Source organism: Girardinichthys multiradiatus, chromosome 15, assembly GCF_021462225.1.
Source record: "Girardinichthys multiradiatus isolate DD_20200921_A chromosome 15, DD_fGirMul_XY1, whole genome shotgun sequence".
NCBI lineage: Eukaryota > Metazoa > Chordata > Actinopteri > Cyprinodontiformes > Goodeidae > Girardinichthys > Girardinichthys multiradiatus.
Window position 1 is genome coordinate 18,829,378 of NC_061808.1, and position 23,386 is coordinate 18,852,763.

The window sequence follows — 23,386 nt, forward strand, 5'->3', positions numbered from 1 at the left end:
ACTGTTTAATTTGTTGAGTTATATAAATTTCTGTTATTTGTCATGATGGTACTTCCTGTCTTTTCATTTTGTTTTTGTTTTTTTGCGCTGTTATCCTACTGCTTATATGAATCACTTTACAGGTCCAGTCTGGCGTCTTGTGCATTTGTTAATTGCGCTCATAAAGAACAAAAGGTTTCTTATATTTAGGGATTGATTATTTTTTAGGAATCTATATGAAATTTAAAGGTTCCTTTTAAACTATAGTTAATTTACTCTGATCAGTTTATTAACTTGTCACTTTTTCCGGTGGTTCGGTTTCTTTTCAAAATCCAAGCGAACAAAAACTTGTCACTACGCAAGAACGTTCAGTCTGTTTATTGGTCAGATGTAGGGTTGTCAAAAGAATTGATATTTCGATATAAATGATACTACAAAAATTAATTAATCAAATATACTCAGCATCAAAATCAGTATAACAAACAGATTCACATTTGCCCAAATTGCCGCACTTTTTCCTGCAGCAGCGCTGCAATAACAGAGACACTCAGCCCCTCCCCTCCCTTCTACTGCTGGAAGTTTTAAACTCATCTAAAAACATATGCTAACTTCCATAGCCGACAAGGCAAACACAAAAACGTTGTTTAGAGGTACATTCCTTGTCAGACAGGAAAAAAACAAAATGCCAAAGGATGACACATGTTAATTGTGCTAAGAGCAACTTGAAAAGGTCACTAAAACTCCTGTATCTGCAAAAGTTAAGTTAGTTGTAGTTGATCACTAAATAAATATTATGAAAAATTACCAGAAAGACAAATTGTACAGGGCTGCTGCATCTTTTGTATGGACCAGATAATTTTTGTTTTTAAACACAATTTATTTCAGTTTAAATGATCAAATGTTTGTTCCTCAGTAGTAAAATGTATCAACATCAAATTGACAGGATAATGGAAGCACACAGTGGCACACTATAGATGAGCAATAAAATAACTGGATGACTCAATCAAAGACAACCATCTGTTTGACTCTGAGATGTCTAGAGAAAGATTATGTTGATGATTTAATCTGGAGTTTCTTGGTCTATTCCTGATTTAAGAGGGGGGGTCTTAAGAATGAGAACTAGGGGAAGAAAAGTTAAAGTTGCAATTATACAAACCATTAGAGAGGAAGTCATTCTGCCAGCATTCACTTGAAAATCTGTGTCGAATAAGGAGAAAGAGCCTTCTGAGCCATGTTAGTTGCTGACAGAGTCAGCTGGATCTCCATAGATATGATGTTCCTTTATGGCAATTTCTTTGATGGGGAAAAAGAAATTCTGCCAGTTTGCTTCTGAGGATGTCTCCTTTACCGGACCTTGTACTTCTGCCCGGGCCAAATCAACCAGGGCCAAACAAAGAATCAGAAGTGGACTTTTGCGATTTTAAACCTACAGGTCCTTCTCAAAATATTAGCATATTGTGATAAAGTTCATTATTTTCCATAATGTCATGATGAAAATTTAACATTCATATATTTTAGATTCATTGCACACTAACTGAAATATTTCAGGTCTTTTATTGTCTTAATACGGATGATTTTGGCATACAGCTCATGAAAACCCAAAATTCCTATCTCACAAAATTAGCATATTTCATCCGACCAATAAAAGAAAAGTGTTTTTAATACAAAAAACGTCAACCTTCAAATAATCATGTACAGTTATGCACTCAATACTTGGTCGGGAATCCTTTTGCAGAAATGACTGCTTCAATGCGTCGTGGCATGGAGGCAATCAGCCTGTGGCACTGCTGAGGTCTTATGGAGGCCCAGGATGCTTCGATAGCGGCCTTTAGCTCATCCAGAGTGTTGGGTCTTGAGTCTCTCAACGTTCTCTTCACAATATCCCACAGATTCTCTATGGGGTTCAGGTCAGGAGAGCTGGCAGGCCAATTGAGCACAGTGATACCATGGTCAGTAAACCATTTATCAGTGGTTTTGGCACTGTGAGTAGGTGCCAGGTCATGCTGAAAAATGAAATCTTCATCTCCATAAAGCTTTTCAGCAGATGGAAGCATGAAGTGCTCCAAAATCTCCTGATAGCTAGCTGCATTGACCCTGCCCTTGATAAAACACAGTGGACCAACACCAGCAGCTGACACGGCACCCCAGACCATCACTGACTGTGGGTACTTGACACTGGACTTCTGGCATTTTGGCATTTCCTTCTCCCCAGTCTTCCTCCAGACTCTGGCACCTTGATTTCCGAATGACATGCAGAATTTGCTTTCATCCGAAAAAAGTACTTTGGACCACTGAGCAACAGTCCAGTGCTGCTTCTCTGTAGCCCAGGTCAGGCGCTTCTGCTGCTGTTTCTGGTTCAAAAGTGGCTTGACCTGGGGAATGCGGCACCTGTAGCCCATTTCCTGCACACGCCTGTGCACGGTGGCTCTGGATGTTTCTACTCCAGACTCAGTCCACTGCTTCCGCAGGTCCCCCAAGGTCTGGAATCGGCCCTTCTCCACAATCTTCCTCAGGGTCCGGTCACCTCTTCTCGTTGTGCATCGTTTTCTGCCACACTTTTTCCTTCCCACAGACTTCCCACTGAGGTGCCTTGATACAGCACTCTGGGAACAGCCTATTCGTTCAGAAATGTCTTTCTGTGTCTTACCCTCTTGCTTGAGGGTGTCAATAGAGGCCTTCTGGACAGCAGTCAGGTCGGCAGTCTTACCCATGATTGGGGTTTTGAGTGATGAACCAGGCTGGGAGTTTTAAAGGCCTCAGGAATCTTTTGCAGGTGTTTAGAGTTAACTCGTTGATTCAGATGATTAGGTTCATAGCTCGTTTAGAGACCCTTTTAATGATATGCTAATTTTGTGAGATAGGAATTTTGGGTTTTCATGAGCTGTATGCCAAAATCATCCGTATTAAGACAATAAAAGACCTGAAATATTTCAGTTAGTGTGCAATGAATCTAAAATATATGAATGTTAAATTTTCATCATGACATTATGGAAAATAATGAACTTTATCACAATATGCTAATATTTTGAGAAGGACCTTTATAACCATTCTACTGAATGAAATCTGTTTCACATCTAGAATTATGACTTAATCAATATTCAGTATTGAACCTTAAGATCAGGAATACGGGATTATTTTAATTAGAATAAAATAAAATGGCTAACTTTCTTGATCCATTGCCTCATAAGAGAGTCCATAGCAGCAGCATGTGGCTTCCACATAAGTACTCATAAACACTTGTTCTGTTCTGAGAAGCGGTTCTCTTTGACCTAATCATGAAATCCAGCTGGTTAGCTGAAAGTGGAACTAAACCCGATGTAAAAGCATAACCCCGTCTCCCCCCCCCCCAGACAAATTTTGAAAAATGCCACCAAAGTGGGCGGTGCCAAGAAACACTGAGGGGGCACGACCAGTGTGGGGATGAGTGGAGGGGGTTAAGGGGGGTTGTGGTCAGGTGGATGAGGGACAAATGGCAGCTAATAGCTTAATTTGACATATAGAAACATGGAGAGAGACCAGAGCAGCGCTGGTTCTTTCACCACAGATAGGTCTTTTGAGGTGGAGGATTTTTCTCCTTCTCATCACCCAAAGGTTTAAGGGAGGCTTTATAGAGCCTAACGGGCCTGAACCTTATCAGATTCAGCCACAGGCTCAAGGCGCTGACTCAGGGATGCCTGAAGCTGGCACTGCCGAGGCAGTCGAGGACAGAACGGATCCAGTTACTGAGTGGAAAAGTGATGTTAGCAGCATCATTGCTAACATGAGCTAACGTTCAAAGCAGCAACAAACATTCATTCAAGTTTACATTTACATATAGATTTATGTTATCTCAAGTAAAGCGTATGATCAAAGGAATGAAGTATAATATGCTACAATCAATGCTGGCAATTCTTACTCCTGACTCGCTACGGGGTCGTGTGTCGGAATGAGATGGTGTTATACCTGAATGCGGAGCTGTGACTTAGACGTGTACCAAGCTGTACCGTTTGACCCAATAGGGAAATTCAACTAGAGTAGCCACCATTCAACCCAAAGAGGGCAGCACTAGGACGGTTTTAGGACAAATATTGCAGAATTAAACAAGTTTATATGAAAATGTAAAACAAAATTACACAGTAACAGAAAGATAAAACCCTTTAAGCCCAATTTTTACAGTGTATCTGCAAAAAAAAAGTTGACTTAGGGTTTAGTTCCACTTTAAATGGGTAGGAGAGCAATGAGGCTATGGAAATAAAAGGTGAAATTATAAAAAGTCGGTACACGCTACATGGCCATATTCTGTTTAAAACTTTTTTTTATTTAAGAGATATGATTTTTTTTTAAATGAAAAATGTATCACAAACGCTACGTTTAGTTTTCATTTTTTAATGTGATGGATGTGACAGATTAATCTTCATGCTTAGTTTCAATATTTTCTTCCTGGAAAGACTGACTGTTTAGCTTTCAGTAGAAATAAAACTATGATGTCCTTGTTATCCTTGTAGGCATCTAACCACAGTGTACAAGCACATTATCGAGCACACATACCTGCTCATACCTTCATGTTTGTTATTTAGCATGTTATAATCTCTTTATTGATCTTAAAGGAAGAAATAGTTACTGGCTGTTTTGAACAAAGGAATCCTTGACGTTTGTTCAGATTTTTAAAAGTCAGAGATGGAGATGGAAAAAGTATAATAATCCAACCTAACACGTCAAAAAATATGTAAAAAATAGGTCTTAGTTCAACCTTTTGATGAAATGGTTTGTCAAATGTAACGGTTTATATGCAGCATTTTTCATAAAACATTTGAATTTTAATGGCCATAATGTGTGTTCTCTCCTTTTTTTTAATCAACATTGCTGAAATTCTGTAATTTAATTGCCAATGAGGATTTTATGCAGTCTTCTGAAAAATGTGAAGCATCAAACACATGTTCAAATAAAGAAATACTGAAATATCAGTTAAAGCAAGATGGAAAAAACCTATTATTGGCACGTTGTGGAATGACGTGCAGTTATCAGACATTTAACAATAAGCATGTAGATTATCGCAAATCTTTGTAGGTCTTTTTCTACAGCAGCAAGACTGCATCCTCACGAAAGGATGTTGGTTAACATTAAAGATAATCCGTCTTCTATGAGACTAAACTGACTGAGCTTTTACTAAACTTTTATTCTGTGTAGGACAACCTTAATTTGTGAGATTTGTCATCGTTTAGCTGATGAGGATCAGTTTGTCCCAGTTACAATATACACTGCTCAAAAAAATAAAGGGAACACTCAAATAACACATCCTAGATCTGAATGAATGAAATATTTTCATTGAATTCTTTGTTCTGTACAAAGTTGAATGTGCTGACACCAAAATCCCACAAAAATCATCAATGGAAATCAAATTTATTAACCAATGAAGGCCTGGATTTGGAGTCACACACACAATTAAAGTGGAAAAACACACTACAGGCTGATCCAACTTTGATGTAATGTCCTTAAAACAAGTCAAAATGAGGCTCAGTATTGTGTGTGGCCTCCACGTGTCTGTATGACTTCCCTACAACGCTTGGGCATGCTCCTGATGAGACGGAGGATGGTCTCCTGAGGGATATCCTCCCAGACCTGGACTAAAGCATCCACCAACTCCTGGACAGTCTGTGGTGCAACGTGACGTTGGTGGATGGAGCGAGACATGATGTCCCAGATGTGCTCAATCGGATTTAGGTCTGGGGAACGGGCGGGCCAGTCCATAGCTTCAATGTCTTCATCTTGCAGGAACTGCTGACACATTCCAGCCACATGAGGTCTAGCATTGTCTTGCATTAGGAGGAACCCAGGGCCAACCGCACCAGCATATAGTCTCACAAGGGGTCTGAGGATCTCATCTTAGTACCTAATGGCAGTCAGGCTACCTCTGGCGAGCACATGGAGTCGGTTTCTAACCGTTTGTGCAGACACATGCACATTTGTGGCCTGCTGGAGGTCATTTTGCAGGGCTCTGGCAGTGCTCCTCCTGTTCCTCCTTGCACAAAGGTGGAGGTAGCGGTCCTGCTGCTGGGTTGTTGTCCTCCTACGGCCTCCTTCACATCTCCTGGTGTACTGGCCTGTCTCCTGGTAGCGCCTCCAGGCTCTGGACACTACGCTGACAGACACAGCAAACCTTCTTGCCACAGCTCGCATTGATGTGCCATCCTGGATGAGCTGCACTACCTGAGCCACTTGTGTGGGTTGTAGAGTCCGTCTCATGCTACCACGAGTGTGAAAGCACCACCAACATTCAAAAGTGACCAAAACATCAGCCAGAAAGCATCGGTACTGAGAAGTGGTCTGTGGTCCCCACCTGCAGAACCACTCCTTTATTGAGTGTCTTGCTAATCACCAAAGATTTCCCCCAGGTGTCTATTCCATTTGAACAACAGCTGTGAAACTGATTGTCAATCAGTGTTGCTTCCTAAGTGGACGGTTTGATTTGTGAAGTGTTCCCTTTATTTTTTTGAGCAGTGTATTTGTCAGCAATGGTAGCAGCATTCTGTGTTTTTTCTAATAATGCTTTATCATGCCAGTTTTGCTTATTTGTCCTAACCTCTTATAAACTACTTTCCTCTCTTTTCAGCCAAATCCCTCCCCTGCTTTTTCCCCTCTCCTCCCACCCCTGTATCACCCAGACATTTAACCATTGCAGTGTTTCTTTAATATAGGGCTATATTCCAAAAAGCAAATGGGAGATGGACACATCAGAGGCCAAACTTGGTAGGTATTCAATTTTTTAGATCTTTGCTTTATCATCTTCTGTAGTACAGAGATTTCTTTACAATACAGTCCATTTCCATCTCATAAATATTTGCTGTGTGTGTCTAATGTTGGCTGGGCAGCATAAAAATATGATGTAGTATGGTGGATGGTTGTTGAAGTTGATTGGTTTTAGGATTTACTGCCAATCTTCAGTCTGGTTTGCAACATTGTTACAAACACCCTGTACCATATCATAAGCAAGGTGGTGGAGGGATGATGATCTAGGCCTGTTATGCCAGGACAAAGTGCAGTATTTGAGTTCACCAAGAAGTCCTGTGAATACTTAAGTATTCTTGAGTCAGACCTGAGTCCTTCTGTCTGGCAACTAAAGCCCGGCTGATATTAGGCCATCCACTAGACAAAAATCCCAAGCATGGCAGAAAACCTGGGATAGAAAGGCTGAAAATCTAAATAATCAAGCTGGTAAAATGGCCCAGTTGTGGACCAGACCTTGTAGGAGAGCTGCGCACAAACAAATACCCAATGCATTGAAGCTACGCTGTAAAATGAAGTGCCACAATTCCTCCACAAAACTCTGAGAATCTGATAGTCTTGCAGAAAGTATGTACCTACCACCCAATAATGCTAAGTGTGTCTGCACTGATCCAAAATGCAATTAGATTGTCTGTTGTAACTGAATATATTGTTACTGTGTTTAATTAATGCTGCAAGTAACGAGGAGCATCATCCTATTGGTGATTGCTACAGTGAGATGGATTTTTGTAGAAGCTACTAAAGGTTTCTGTGTTGTGGCTGTAAATTAAAACAAGCTTTAAAGCAGGAGGATGACCTGTGAAGTTTGTCTGCAAAGCATTAATGAATGTCCAAAGTCTCTGCGCTGAACACTGTTTAAAGAGCATTGGGTACTTTTTTTCTGGATGGACAAGAGTGACCTGAGCAGTAATTTTCCTTTGAATAAAGACAAGTTGGATGGTCTGGTGAGCGGTGGGAAGAGGAAGCGTGACAGTGAACACTTGTCAGGCATTGAGGACTTCCTTCAGCTGCCAGACGACTATGCCACACGCACGTCTGCACCAGGAAAGAAAAGGGTACATTTTGTTGCTCCCATACAAAGTTGTCATTTTGGAAGATGTACTTTTTAATCATCCCTATGTGTTTTTCATGCTCATAATGGGACACCTTGGTTGTCTTTTCTTATGTTAAGGTCCGATGGGCTGATCTAGAAGAGCAGAAGGATGCAGATCGAAAGCGTGCTATTGGTTTTGTAGTGGGTCAAACCGACTGGGAAAAAATAACCGATGAGAGCGGCCAGTTCGCACAAAGAGCTCTCAACCGTACAAAGTATTTCTAAGAAGATAATCTGATTCCTTATTTTGGTTTATGGAGAGGTATGTATGGTTTCTTTATTTTTTTATTTCAATTGCGACCTTAGTCATTTTAGGTTTTTACTGAAAGGATGTCAAGTGATGATTTTTATATCCTAAAAATATAATAGTCTAATAAATACAAATATCTTGATTTTATCAGGACAGGATTGATGTTTTTCATGGAGTTTATTTAAAGTCTGTTTCTATGCGGTGCTTATCCACAGTCAGTGTATTTTCTGCATTGGGTGGCAGCATTCAAATCCCCAATTTAAAGACAAAACAGTTCTCTTGAAAGCTTGATTTGGATGAAACTGCACCATCAGTTTAGGTTTATTGAAAAATTATTATATTTTTAAACCCTCATCTTGCATCCTGATTCATACTAGCCACAGTTGTTTGTAAAACCAAACGCTTTTGGTGCATTGTGGCTAAGTAGAAACGCTTGTTTACAAAACTTCATGCAGCCGCTTTTCAAAAATTCCGACCTTACATTTTGACATCACTGAAACCAGGCTGTCAACACACAGGAATGAGGAGATATTTGATCTTATTTTAATTTAGCAAACTTTTTGTTATATAAATGATCCTTCCATCTGATAGGTGTTTGGTGGATGGGGAGCATTTGTAATGTGGAAGTGTTATGCATTAAATCAAGCATTTTTAAACTTATTGGAGTGAAAGATCCCGTCATTGCATAAAAGATATTCTGTTGTTAACATAAACATATTTGGCATTAAATGACACCATTTGCTCTCCACAGGTACACAGAATGTGAACATGCTCCAGCTTCCTGGTGTTGAAACCTTCATCAGTGCGATAGTCCCAACAGTTATCAGATGTTTTTGTCAGTTCACTAATAATTATAGAAAACACGTTTTTCCCTCCTGGATGATTTGTAGTTGATAATATGTGATAATTATATTTAAGTATTTAGGCATCGTTTACTTTTTTCCTCTGTTTTATACCTTTTTGACTTCATGTACTGTATACCTGTTGCGCCGTTTTTGAGTCGATGTGTTGTAGAAGGAAATAAAAGGTTCACAACATTATAAACTTCTTATAAGATTTGTCAGTGGTGTTTCAAATTGACAGCTGTGTGTTGCTGTGCTATAAAGAAAGTCTAAGATGTTTTTAGCTTTGAAATCACATTTTTCAGACTAAGACAGTTATCAACTACATGTGTCTGTTCTGCTTCATGGGTCACTGTTACTTGATTGAGGATTTTTGTAAACTGAACATAAATATTTATATATAAGCCAAACCAACATTGAAGTACAGTAGGTGAACGAATAGAGATGATGGGTCTAAGTCCCATTTCCTGTAATTCCCACCCCTAGATTTTGAGCGTCTCATTGGCTGGGTATGTCACATGATGATGGTTAAACTATTCAAGTGAAAAGAAGCCAATCTCTTTCAATAACCTGTTGCTAACTTGTTTTTCCATACATCGATGTAAAAAACTTACCTCCTTTTTTATATATTTCTTCTGTTTTTGCTTGTATTTTTCACACGTTTCAAATCATCACACCACTTTAAATTATAACAATACCCTGAGTAAATACAGAAAGTGTTTTGAGCATAAACTGCCTTCCTAAACTCATGTAACAGCATCTCAAATCACTTTTATGTCAGACTTTGACTAGGCCATTCCAAAACCTTTCTTTTTTAAGCTATTTAGACTGGCTGGTGTGCTCTGGTTTATTGCTCTGCTGCTTGAGCTTAAGGTATCAAACTGACGAACAAACATTCTTACCAATTTTCCATGTTTTACGCTTTCGTTGATGATGCCCTGAGTCTCGAAACCTTAGAAATGGCGTAAACGTTTTCTGATCAGTAAATGCCAATAACTTTGGTTATGTGTTCATGATGAGTTGCTTTTTGAGATCTTTTAGCCTACTTTACGTTTTCAGTGGCTATTTAGGCAATTTCTCGATTCTTTGTCAGGGGAGCGAGAGAGATTAAGGTTTAACAAAAGCAAAACGGAAAAATCTGTAAGGGGGAACAATTTTTAAAGGCACTGCGTAAATATTTGGTATATGTATTTGCAGTATTGAAATATTGTGGAGTTTAAAGTTGACCTTCAAGAACTCGGGCACAATAGGTCAGATCGCTGAGTGTTTTCATTGAAGATCTGTTTTCTAATTTTATAAAATTTTATAATTCTATATTTGAAATAAAGCATATAACTGATCAGTTTTGTGCATGACCTTACACGATTAATGTACAAAATTAGTTGTAGTTTTTACATATCTTGAATTATTTATATATGGAACATTTTATTGCCAGCTTATTGTATTAATTGTAGTCACAGAGATCATTACGCCTGTAAAACCCATGTTTTTGACCACAGATAAGTGGTTATGCACTATAAAGAACTATGCTTATGGACAGACACAATTGACATCTGCCACTGGAAACTTCTTGCCACATCAGAGATTGTGTTTTATGCTTTTGGGTTCATAAATCATGTTCTAAAATATGTTTTGTCCTATCTGTACATTCAAAGCACATTTGACGCACACTCATGTTTTTCTTGGCAATGACAAGAAAAGCCTGGATTTGAGCAGTTTATACCTCGCAATTCTTTGAGTATACTCTTTGAGTTTTGAAAATTGCCATAAAAATAAGTCTTCAGTCTGTAAGTCTTTAGGATTTTGGCATTACGTTCTTTCAACGTTAGAGCTGAACACGTTTACCTTATAATGAAAGAACCACAACACAAATGTCATCTAAGATGTATTGTTTGAACCCTGATATATTGTATTTTTGCACATTTGTGAACATTGATCTACACAGATTGGTGTTTGCCTTCTTTCCCTGTCTTATTGGCTTAATAAGGCATTAATGCTAACTGAAACACACCCAAATAGCTGATTTACAAACATACTGCAAAAAGAATGTTTTAAGAGGCGAAAAAAACCGCTTTTAAAGATTTTGTTCTGGTTCACTGGGGGTCTGAACAGAGGTGTTCCCTATGAACAGTGACTTGCTGGAAATCTCAGAATATGTCCTTAACTTTTACAGGTGCATCTCAATAAATTAGAATGTTACCGAAAAGTTCATTTACTTTCAGTAATTCCGTTCAGAAATGGAAATCCATAGTTTACATGAATTAAGTATAGAATAAAAAGAAATTCAGTTTCTCTGAAAATTCAGACTAATAAAAAACACAATGTTGGCCTACTGAAAAGACTATCCATATATGGTACAGTACACAGACTTTGTTCCTGGTTGAGGCCCTTTTGCATCAATTACTGCATCACTGCTGTGTGACATGGAGGCAATCAGCCTGTGTCTCTGCTGAGTAAGCAATACTCCATAGATTGTATGAGATTTAGCCTAAGACTTGTTTGCTGGCCAATCATTCATTGAACCCATGGCCATTAAAGCAGTTATTTGTATTTTTAGCATTGTGGGCATGTGTTAGGTCCTGCTGGAAAGTGAAATCACCATCTTCATAAAGCTTGTCAGCAGAGACGAGCACAAAGTGCTTTGAAAATGTCCTGTTAGACGGCAGCTCTGACCTTTAGACTTTATAAAATACAGTGGATCAGCACCAGCAGAAAACATGGCTCCCAAAATCATCACAGACTAAGAAAACTTTACACCTTTACACCTCAAGCAGCTTGAATTATTCCTCTTCCCTCTTCTTTTAGACCCTGGGAGCCTGATATCCCCATGAAATGCAAAATTTAATTTTATCTGGGAACAGGACACTGGACCACTGAGCAACAGTCCGTAGCTCAGGTAAGACTCTCCTGTTGGCTCTGATTCAGGAGCGTCTTTGCAAAAGACTGCAACAGTTGTAGATCATTTCTTGAATGTACACTATATTGCCAAAAGTATTTGTCTACTTCTACATGTACGTGAATTATGATGACATCCTGTGCTTAATCAATAGGGTCCAATTTACTGATGAACCCACTGTTGCCAACAATAGCAACTTTAACTTATCTGTAAACGTCTTCCACAAGATTTAGGAGTGAGTTCATAGTTGGATGAGAAAACCAGAATTGCAGCCTCTGCTCTAATTCATCCCAAAGATGTTCAAGAAGGATGACTTTGTGTAGGCCAGTCAAGTTTCTCCACACCAAACTTTATACACCTGCAGAATTCATTCATTTGGGGTTGTGACCTAATAGTTTTGGCAAAATAGTGTATAGTGTATCGGCTCTTAAAGAATCGACTCCGGAGTCTGTCCACACCTTGTTAATCTCCCCCAAAGTCTTGAAGAAGGTTCACTTCACGATCCTTCAAAGACTGTGTTAGCTTTTGCACTTTTTGTCCATCAGGTTTTTATTCTACTTGACTTTCCATAAATATGCTTGGATACAGAACTCTGAACAATTGGTTTCTGTGGCAGTGACCTTTTATGACTAACTAGTCAGCAGCCTTCCCCATGATGGTTAGGTTATTTGTCTTACTGAAATACTGAACTCCTAATATAAAAGGTTTGGTAATACTGTAATTTATTGAGATGTGCCTTTACTATCTGTTATATACAGTATATTGGGTTTCTGAAAAAGGGTAAAAGGGTCAGGTTATTTAGTGCTTCTTTGTGGGGGTGTAAGTTGGAGGTCTCGCTTGCTTTCAGCATGGGGAGCTACAACTTTTACTGTATGTAGTTTATTAACGTGATGGAAAAAGACGCTGGTATTTTCATTTTTTTAACATGTTTAAACTCTCTGAAGACTGAAGGAAACCCAGAGTTTGAATTTTCCAAATCTGTAATTTAATCTGGATTATCATTGCTCTTCCTGGATGTCCTGAAGCCAAAGCAAGGGTTGCCAACCCGAGGACAAAGAGCATCTCTCCACATGAAGACATTTTGGTCGAGGACCAACAGAATGGATCAAACGATGAACCTATGGTAAGTATGGAATGTAATTGCACTAGATTTAACATTATAAAACAATTTATCTACTGATTGAGCAGGTTTTTATATTTTATATTATCTAAATAAAATGTCATTTCAATGTTCTGTTGAATATTAAATATTTTGCTCTCCGGTGTGGACCTTGTTTTGTGTTCATTCTGAAAAAGTGCTTAAGAGACGTATTTTCTTCTTCTATGACTTAAAGACATACACCACTATCATGTTAAAATAAGGTTAAATAGTTCCCTTTAATGCGCTGAATATTTAAGACCACTCGACACATACAGCTTTTGTTGAGTCGTAAAAAGTTTACGGTACATACTCATCCATTACTCTGCCTCTAGCAAAGCAATAGATGTTCTGACATGAACATTACTTACCACACATTTGTTTGCCTTGTTTTTTGTTGTTTTTTTTTTTTTTACATTTAAAACAAAAAATTACTGAGGAAGTAAGTCCACGATGTGGCACAGAATGTCTTCTGGCTGGTTTTCATCCAAAGTAATGACTTTTAAATTCAGGTGGAACATCACTGTCCAGTTTGCAGATCACCTTGTAGATTGTCTTCTTCCAGGACGGATCACGATCTTTGCACATTGAAATTGCAACGTAAAACTCTCTCAGTGTAATCTCAGCCACTTCCAGGAATCTGTCAGGAACCTGAGAATACATACGAGAATCATTTGAGTATAACATCTTTGCTCTGTTGCATTAGAAAGCAGGAGGAGAGTAAATAAGCATAATGCTCTTACTTCAATTCAAAAATTACCTAATTTATCCCAAAGGGTAATTAGATCATGGTAAGTAACATCTCAAGACTTATTAAAGTGATTTTTAATAATAAACGAGCTAAAATTAAAGGCTAAGATCTACTGACCACAACCTGAGACCATGAAATAGTATCAAATTAATTCAACCAAAGAAGTTTATCCTTTTGGTAAACCTACCTTTAAAATTTTTTAAAGCTGGTTTAGTTTTTTTTTTTTTATTTCCTCTAAATTTGACAAGTTGCTGAAGAAGAAATGTCTCAAGTTTGATTTGTGTGTTATGAATGGCACTTGTATAGTATTTATAGTATTTGTCTATCTTTTTGAGATATGGTCTAAGTGTGAGTTTCCACAACCAGCACAGTGTAACTGGTCTTGTGTCCAAAAGATTTTTGTTGCATTTTTTTAAGTAATCCTTACTTGGCACTTTTGTTTTCAAAGTACATCCCAAAAAACTAACCAAACATAATGACACTAAGCTGAATCCCTGTTTTTAATTATTTTTTTTTGTAATGGTTGAAATTCTAATTGATCATGCAAACATAAAAACATCATCCAATTCCTACAGTTGAACGTACTTGAGTTGTGGGAGATTTTGTTCTTGGATTGTTTTATATTTTCCAAAATCATTTTAGCAAATTTTCTACTTATTTGTGAAATATTTGCTGGACTTCAGTGCATTTAAGTTGTGCATAAACAGCTTCGTAACAACACGGCATCCCTGTGACATTGATCTATTCATAATAATGCTTGAATCATATGTTTTACTTGTACTTGCAAGGTTTTCACTTAAGCAGATTCTTCTGATGATTAAACATGACCTGAACTGTTATGACCTGAACTATGTGAAATTCGTTCAGTGTCTGCTAATGTACTTGTCGTCTTCCGCTTTATCCGGGTCGCGGGGACTGCAGGGGCCAGACGTCCCTCTCCCCAGTCACCACCTCCAGCTCCTCCGGGGGGGCCCAAGGCGTTCCCAGGCCAGCCAAGACACATAGTCCCTCCAGCGTGTCCTGGGCCGTCCCCTGGGCCTCCTCACTGGTGGGACGTGCCTGGAACACCTCCCGAGGAAGGCTTCCAGGAGGCATCCGGTATAGATGCCCGAGCCACCTAGACTGGCTTCTCTCGATGTGGAGGAGCAGCGGCTCTACTCCGAGCCCCTCCCGGATGGCCGAGCTCCTCACCCTATCTCTAAGGGAGTGCTCGGCAACCCCACCCTACGGAGGAAGCTCATTTCAGCCGCTTGTATCCGGGATCTCGTTCTTTCGGTCATGACCCAAAGTTCATGGCCATAGGTGAGGGTAGGAACGTAGACCGACTGGTAAATCGAGAGCTTCGCTTTTTCGCTCAGCTCTCTCTTCACCACAACGGACCGGCACAGTGCCCCCATTACTGCGGCATCCGCACCGATCCGTCTCGATTTTTCCCTCACTAGTGAGGAAAGAATGCTAATGTATGAGACATATGCTTTCCTTTTGTTTTTGTTTTTTTTATATAAATCTACTGATCTGCTTCATGCAAATATATCAGTCCATATAGGTTGCGCAAGGCCATCAGTAATTAAAGGTAGAAGTATATTGACTATATCCATTGCCATGCATTTGTTTAAAGCATGTTTGCACATGCTTCCTAGTTAAATAGCAGAAATCTAGTTATTCTGAAATATCAGTTTTTCACAAATAACTCCACATTCTGCTGGCTTTATGTAAAATTAGCTTAATTGGAGAAGGAAAAAAATACACCACATTATACCTAAAAAAAAAAAAAAAAAACTGATTTAACTGATTATGACCTGGAATGATCTAGTGATATTACCTTAATGTCAACCCATCTTCAGCTTGAAACTGATATTAGTTTTTATGCAAAAAGCTAGTTTGAGCAAAACAAAAAAGAAAGTGGACATTTGCCATTTTAAACCAACTTCAGTCAGACAACTGCTTGCCAGTGATAAACTGAGCCTAAGACCCCTTGGCTGTCTGATCCTCTCCCCTCATCAAAGAAATATTTAAGGAACACTGAAAACACATCAGATCCCCATTGGAAGAAAATGTTGCATATTCATACTGATATGGAATGTGTAATGTGTTGGGAACAAAAAGATGCAACATCATTTGATAAAAATGATCAACCCATCTGACGTCTTGAGAAATTCAAATAGAAAAACTAATGTGGCAGGCTGGTCAAATTTGATGAAATGTCATTGGACCAACTTTAAATGGTACTCAGTAGCATGCTTGAATGCATGATTGACATGCATACAAGCCTTGATACTCTTGCCACATTAGGCCAGGCATTATCATGCACCAAGAGGGACCCAGCAAAAGGTCCAAGAATTTCATCGCAATGCCTAATGGCAGTCAGGGTGCCATTGTTTATCCTGTACAGGTCTGTGTCCCTCCCTGGATACGCCTTCCCAGACCAACACTGACCCACCATCTAACCAATCATACTAAAACAATGATGCAGACAGTATAACGTTCAATATAGCTTTTCCTGACCCTTTCACCTCTGTTCTTGAAAACAACAAGGTGCCAGTGCCAAACTTGCCAATTTGGGTGTTCTCTGGCAAATGCCAGTCGAGCTCCATGGTGCCGCGCACTGAGCCTACTAGAAGACGTCTGGCCCTCAGGCCACCTTCAGTTTGTTTCTAATAGTTTGGTCAGAGACATTCACACCAGTGGCCCATTGGAGGTCACTCTGTAGGGCTCAGGCAGTACTTATCCTCTTCCTTCTTGCACGAAGGAGCAGATACCAGTCCTGCTGATGGGTTAAGGACCTCTGACAGCCCTGTCCAACTCTCCCACAGTAACTGCATGTCTCCTGGAATCTCTTACATGCTCTTGAGACTGTGCTGGGAGACACAGCAAACCTAAAGGAAAATGGCATGTATTGATGTACCATCCCGGTGAAGTTGGACTGCCTGTGCAACCTCTCTTGGGTCCAGGTATCGCCTCATGTTACCAGTAATGACACTGACCCTGGTTGAAAGGAAAACTACTGAAAGCAGTCAAATAAAATTAGGAGGGAGAAAATGTCTGTGGCCTCCACCTGCAAATTATTCCTGTCTTTGGGGTCATCTCAGTGTTGCCCCTTTAGTGCAGCTGTTACTAATTTCATTAACACCTAAACAGCTGACATTAATTAACAACCCTCTCTAGCAGTTTATTAAAATACACTAATCGCAATAACTTTTAATTGCAATTCCAGTAAGTTGAAAACCTCTGGGCAATAATTAAACCATTAGTTTTAGGCATCTATCAGCCCAACACAATTTTACAACCTACCAAACTTAGAAGCAACTAAATCAATATTAGCTGACACAGTGAGTTCTCATACTAACTGAGCAACTGATCCATCAGGACAAACTTGATTGACTTGATGACAGATTAAATGTAAGTGCAACTGTTTTTTTGTTTTTGTTTTTTTTTTATTCTAAAAATAGTTCTTGACAAAATTAGTTTTATCTATAATGTCTGAGTCCACTTGGCTATCAGTTGCCTGAGCCTCCCTTTATGGACCATATAAAATCTGGTCTCTGTTATGCCATTTCACAAACGGCTGGATTTTCCTGGAGGAATGTAGATGATGAAGAGCTGACTTCCATAAACCTTTCCAATGAGGAAAACACTCAGTAGCGCCCCAAACAGATATCCTATTTTTTTATGTCCTCCCAATAGGGATTGGGTGCCTCCCACGCGCAGTGTAAGAAAATATGGCCGTATACTGCAGATTCTGGTCCAATGTACAGATTTTACTATACAGGGGTTGGACAATGAAACTGGAACACCTGGTTTTAGACCACAATAATTTATTAGTATGGTGTAGGGCCTCCTTTTACGGCCAATACAGCGTCAATTCGTCTTGGGAATGACATATACAAGTCCTGCACAGTGGTCAGAGGGATGTTAAGCCATTCTTCTTGCAGGATAGTAGCCAGGTCAGTTCGTGATACTGGTGGAGGAAAACGTTTCCTGACTCGCTCCTCCAAAACACCCCAAAGTGGCTCAATAATATTTAGATCTGGTGACTGTGCAGGCCATGGGAGATGTTCAACTTCACTTTCATGTTCATCAAACCAATCTTTCACCAGTCTTGCTGTGTGTATTGGTGCATTGTCATCCTGATACACGGCACCGCCTTCAGGATTCAATGTTTGAACCATTGGATGCACATGGTCCTCAAGAATGGTTCGGTAGTCCTTGGCAGTGACGCGCCCATCTAGCACAAGTATTGGGCCAAGGGAATGCCATGATATGGCAGCCCAAACCATCACTGATCCACCCCCATGCTTCACTCTGGGCATGCAACAGTCTGGGTGGTAGGCTTCTTTGGGGCTTCTCCACACCGTAACTCTCCCGGATGTGGGGAAAACAGTAAAGGTGGACTCATCAGAGAACAATACATGTTTCACATTGTCCACAGCCCAAGATTTTGCTCCTTGCACCATTGAAACCGACGTTTGGCATTGGCATGAGTGACCAAAGATTTGGCTATAGCAGCCCGGCTGTGTATATTGACCCTATGGAGCTCCCGACGGACAGTTCTGGTGGAAACAGGAGAGTTGAGGTGCACATTTAATTCTGCTGTGATTTGGGCAGCCGTGGTTTTATGGTTTTTGGATACAATCCGGGTTAGCACCCGAACATCCCTTTCAGACAGCTTCCTCTTGCGTCCACAGTTAATCCTGTTGGATGTGGTTCGTCCTTCTTGGTGGTATGCTGACATTACCCTGGATACCGTGGCTCTTGATACATCACAAAGACTTGCTGTCTTGGTCACAGATGCGCCAGCAAGACATGCACCAACCATTTGTCCTCTTTTGAACTCTGGTATGTCACCCATAATGTTGTGTGCATTTCAATATTTTGAGCAAAACTGTGCTCTTACCCTGCTAATTGAACCTTCACACTCTGCTCTTACTGGTACAATGTGCAATCAATGAAGACTGGCTACCAGGCTGGCCCAATTTAGCCATGAAACCTCCCACAATAAAATGACAGGTGTTTCAGTTTCATTGTCCATCCCCTGTATATGTGTATATTGTACATTGTAAATATGTATATTCTGTAATACAAAACCAAAGAGCAAAGTGTACTGGTGTCAAATTCCTTGTTTGTATGTACGAACTTGGCAATAAAGCTGATTCTGATTCTGATTTAGCCAAAGTAAAAGGCCACTTTCTCTGTTTTTGATCGCATTTGATCACATCTCGTTTAAAATCTGAAAGATAAAATCCTGCATGACCCATTCTTCCTTGTACTGATTCTTTAAAACACCTTTGAACCTAATTAGTTTAATGAAGAAATAGGTTAAAGTAAATAAAATAATTATATAAATGTAATAAATTATGATAATTTGATACTTTACAGTTGATCTTTTTTGAGGGTTTTTTGCAGGATAAGTTTTGTCAGAGGACGTGTCTTTTGATTGTGTGTGGTGGGGAGGGGGGTCACAGAAGAAGGGGCTTGCTCAGGTCACCATGCATGCAGGGAACTGCCACTGTTTGCATGTCATAACCTCTTTAAATTGGAGTTTTGTGCATGTCATGGCATAAACAGATCATAAGCCAGACATCACAATACCAATACAGTGATATTTGATATAGTATGACATTGTAGTAACAACCTTTTGACTATTTAAAAAGTTTTCTTTATTTTGAGTTTTAAATGCAGGCTGCTCTGACTGGTTAGCCTCTCTGTCCTGACCTGCATGCACCATTTTACCAGGTCAGTTTGAGTTTGCTATCAAAGAGGCACAAATGGTGCAAGGAGAACAAATAATCTCTAATCTTTGATTTTAGTTATTTCACTCCTGGCTTGTACAGCTTTCCATATTTGGCAGATTTTTATTTATCTTTTAAATGCCTCCAGCAGGCATTTGAATCTAAACAGACCCAGATTAATGCAAAAGACAAAAGTAACTTTATGGTGACATTTATGTGTAAATATGCTCAGCAGTCAACAGTTTAGGCTTGTATTGATGCCAAGTAAGGCATTAAAAATAAAGTGGAAGTTTTGCCATGTGTAGTAATTCAGCCATTCTTGGACTATGAGGAATATCTATACTGCACATGAATTTATAGTTATGTATTAACTAATTGTTGGACTTATAACATTTTTGATTTGTAGTCACTTCTTTAAATCTGTATTATTAAGGCTGTGATGGATATCAACAGATAAAAATACAAAATAATATAGAATTTATAAGCTCAATGTGACAAACATATCTCTCTATAAATATTTAATAGTTAGATATTAATTGGATATTACTTGAAATTTTCAGTCAAATTGTCACGTGTCAATTTTGACTTTTTCAGCCTGTGAAGGTGGTAAAAGGTCGTGAATGAACATCTTGCTGACAGAATAAATGTCCAGCCTAATTGATACATCATATCATGGTAAGGTTATATATTAACATGTCCAATGGGCCATTTAAATCAAGTATAAAAAAACTCTGCTAACAAACCTTATGACTTGTAAAGTGATTTATAGATGCCGATTTCTGTGGGTTTCTACCTGTGAATTTTTCATTCCTTTATTTTTCCTTGGAGCGTGTCTGTGTTTCAGTATGAAATTATTTAGAATATTATTGAGGGATCTGCCAAAATCATAAACTCTACATGCAAGAATGTTTAAAAGGTTAGTTTCCTTAGTTTTCAGAAAACTCATTAGGATACAGAAATTAAAGACATAAACAACAAAAATATTTAATGTTTCAACGGATGCTTTGTATAAAAATAATTCTGCAGGCAAAATACTAAAAAAGCTCCAGATAAAGTATGTTAATATGCTGATACTTCCAAGAAATCCAGCTGGATATAAAAATTAAATGGGTTAAATAATTCTGAAAAACGAGGGTAAAAAGGTTAAATTAATCTGATACGAAGTTCTTCTTTTAGCACCAACCATTACTAATTTCTCTCAGCTTTGAGGGTCATTAGTTCCTCCTCACCTGGAAGTCGTTGGCTTTGTTGTAGTGCATGTTGAGAGCTCTGAAAAGTTCTGATTCTCTGCCTACAGTCAGATCCCTCACGTCAACCACCCCGTCAAGGAGAGCGTTCCGGGCAAACTTCTCCATCTGGATGTAGTAAAACTCCCGGAAGTTGCTGAACCATTTGATGAGCTGGGAGGTGATGCACCGTGAGAACTGAGGACAACACATGCACCAGGTAAGTATGTTGATGAAATATGATCGGGTGTAGCTGGTAATGTTGACGTGAACATGTTTGATGGTGCACATTTTAGATGTAAAAGTGTTAAAGAAATAAAGTGATTAAACTTTTACCACATTGTTGTGTGTTTTTTTTTTCTTTTTCATCCGGAATATTTTGCAAACAATATATGTAAAGGTTTATAATGAGGTTAGTTTTGAAAGAAGAACACAGAGATTACAGAACATTTTGCATTTTAAGTAAAATGTCAAGTTTCCGTTTGGGTTTGCTAATTTTCTACAATTAACTTTCTTGAAGATTTTGAAATGAAATCATATAAACTGTTTGCAGAGATTTTAAAGTTTTTCTCACCTGAACATCATGAAAACACATCCTCAGCACCACAGAGCTCGGATAGCGAGTGTAGAAAAACATGAGCTTTGCTTTCTTCAGGTGGTTTGTTGTCAGACACTCCTGAAATATATCAGCGTTAAGGAAGAAATCTGCAGAGCTAAGTCAAAATTAAACCGCTTCTTTTGTTAAGTCCTTATGGCTCAAGTGACGGGCTGCAGTTTTCTTTGGACTATGAAATCACAAGGAGCATTTATAAATGTAAGCTGTCAAGGTAGCCATGAAAGATCTAAATGACTGGAGCTTCGAAGGATACGTTCAACATGTACAGATTATTTTTCTCCAAGCTGTCTGGTTCTAGCTTCACATTGGGGAGATTCAGGGTTTCCAAAATCACTCGATCCACCGGCATGGCATGCGTGTGAGGGCTTCTCACAGATCTGGAGTTGACCTTTGATTTCACTTTGACCAAATTCCAGTACGTGTCCAACCTCGGCTTGCCACCTTCAGAGCATCCGTCCTGTAAATATCTAAATGCACCGGGTTGATGGTCTGTGCTGTTCTTTCGCTCTGATGCATGTTCAGACTCGTGGCTGAAGAAGATGGGAGATTTGGGGATAAGGGGAGGTGCTAATGTGGGCTGGAGGATGAAGTTTGGCGTCCGTTCCAGTTCAGGCTTTTGGACCACCAGTGACAGAGCTTCTGTCTGGACATCTGGGAGCTGAACCTCTGCAGTCCTGCATCGTAATTTATTCTGCGTACACTCTGCCAACTGAGGAGGTAGAGCAGTTTCTGAATTCTCCATTTCAGTTGGGGTCTGCATAAGTGGCATGCTTTTGAAAATAGAGTCCACACTCCTGCTCACAGCTCGGGTCAGCTCATACTTTAAAATATCTGCCATCAGCTTTACCCGATCCGGATTGGAGTTGAGGTGGTCCAGCTTCTTCCATCCTTGATAATTTTTCCCTGGACTGCTTTCGGATTCACTCCCGGATTTAGAAAATGCCTCGTCCGTAGATGCTTCAGAAGAAACACTCCATCTGGGAAACTTCTCTTCCTTCCAGATGGGATTGAACTTTGACCTGAACTCTCTGACATGCTGATGGCTTTCACTTAGGCTTTCGGTTCCACTTGTTTCCATGTGTTTCTGACGTAAAGCTAACACTTCAACTCCTTCCTCTTCCTGCGTACATTCAGCCTCATGCTGATTTGGTGTCACATCTGTACAGGTTATACCTTTGATGATGTTTTCAACTCTTGCACGCTTGGCTTGATGGCCACTGGTGAGACTCCAGTCGGGATGACCATAAGAAGCAGGAGACAGGGGTGTTTTTGTGCTCCCTCTGGTCAGATTACACTCCACTGGGCTGGAGCACGACAAACTGGAAGCAGAGTTTTCAATCCTGTGAATCAGTCCTTTGATGCTCTTGCTGTTCTTGTGAGAGGTGTAAAAACCACCCGACGCACCCAGATTCAATGATGGTGGGTCATGGGGCTTGAGGGCGAGATGCTCTGCAATGCAGCGTTCCAGGAAGATGTCGCTGGAAGCATACATACCTTTGCTCCAAAGACTCTGACTCATGCTTGAAAGCTTTAAAAGACACAAAAATATAATAATCAACAATGTGATGTATTTGTATTCATGCAATCAAAGCCCCAAATCTGTACAAAGAACAGCCTACCTGAGTTGTGCGGTAAAAGACCACAGAAGGTTTTGAAGCTTGTAGGAGGATGGGACAATTATTTATTTGTAGTGAACATGCTGAGAGGCCCTTGGAGAGCAGGAGGTGTGGTCTAATGCGTCAACCCCTCCAACCCTTGCCTGCCACAAATAAACCCACATTGAAAAACCATTCTTGGGTTAAATAATTACATTTTTATTTATTATTTGCATTTGTTCACCGATTTATTTTGTCATACCTAGCAAAAGAATTAATACTCTTAAACATCAGTATACTTTTTAAAAATGTTTGGGTGTCTTTAAAAGTCCAACATAAAGCAGTTCATAATTGTTAGAAGGAAGATGGTGTGTGGTTTTCTGAATTTATTTGCTGTGCATTTGTATTCAGCCACTTTACTCTGATACTCCATCAAAAATCCATCAAAAACTTCCCTTAGAAGTCATATGATTAGTAAGAAGGAGTCCACCTGTGTGTAAATTAATTTT

At 39.4% G+C, this 23,386-nt stretch overlaps 2 protein-coding genes across 4 annotated transcripts in view; one reads left to right on the top strand and one right to left on the bottom strand.

Moving 5' to 3' along the window:
* ylpm1 (YLP motif containing 1) overlaps nucleotides 1-9,124 on the top strand; it is a 33,159-nt gene extending 24,035 nt beyond the window's left edge. For all 3 annotated transcript variants that reach the window (XM_047387188.1, XM_047387189.1, XM_047387190.1), the window contains 4 exons: nucleotides 6,654-6,705; nucleotides 7,669-7,796; nucleotides 7,913-8,096; nucleotides 8,836-9,124. In XM_047387188.1, the coding sequence (XP_047243144.1) occupies nucleotides 6,654-6,705; nucleotides 7,669-7,796; nucleotides 7,913-8,059 (327 nt within the window). In that variant the 3' untranslated portion in view covers nucleotides 8,060-8,096; nucleotides 8,836-9,124. The remainder of the gene's footprint in view (nucleotides 1-6,653; nucleotides 6,706-7,668; nucleotides 7,797-7,912; nucleotides 8,097-8,835) is intronic.
* A 136-nt stretch (nucleotides 9,125-9,260) lies between these two features.
* On the bottom strand, nucleotides 9,261-22,914 carry LOC124881572 (prospero homeobox protein 1-like). Its single transcript, XM_047387191.1, has 4 exons — nucleotides 21,536-22,914; nucleotides 21,241-21,342; nucleotides 20,670-20,864; nucleotides 9,261-13,611 (listed from the first exon to the last, which is right to left on the bottom strand). The coding sequence occupies exons 1-4, from the start codon at nucleotides 22,799-22,801 to the stop codon at nucleotides 13,444-13,446; spliced, it is 1,731 nt and encodes a 576-aa protein (XP_047243147.1). The 5' UTR covers nucleotides 22,802-22,914; the 3' UTR covers nucleotides 9,261-13,443.
* Between the last annotated feature and the right edge of the window lie 472 nt (nucleotides 22,915-23,386).

Excerpts from the sequence above, each read along its gene's own strand:
- LOC124881572 (XM_047387191.1), bottom strand. The coding sequence starts at position 22,801 with ATGAGTCAGAGTCTTTGGAGCAAAGGTATGTATGCTTCCAGCGACATC. Across the intron at positions 21,343-21,535 it reads ATAATCTGTACATGTTGAAC|GAGTGTCTGACAACAAACCA; the intron begins GTATCCTTCGAA and ends GATATATTTCAG. Across the intron at positions 20,865-21,240 it reads TGTGTTTTCATGATGTTCAG|TTCTCACGGTGCATCACCTC; the intron begins GTGAGAAAAACT and ends TGTTGTCCTCAG.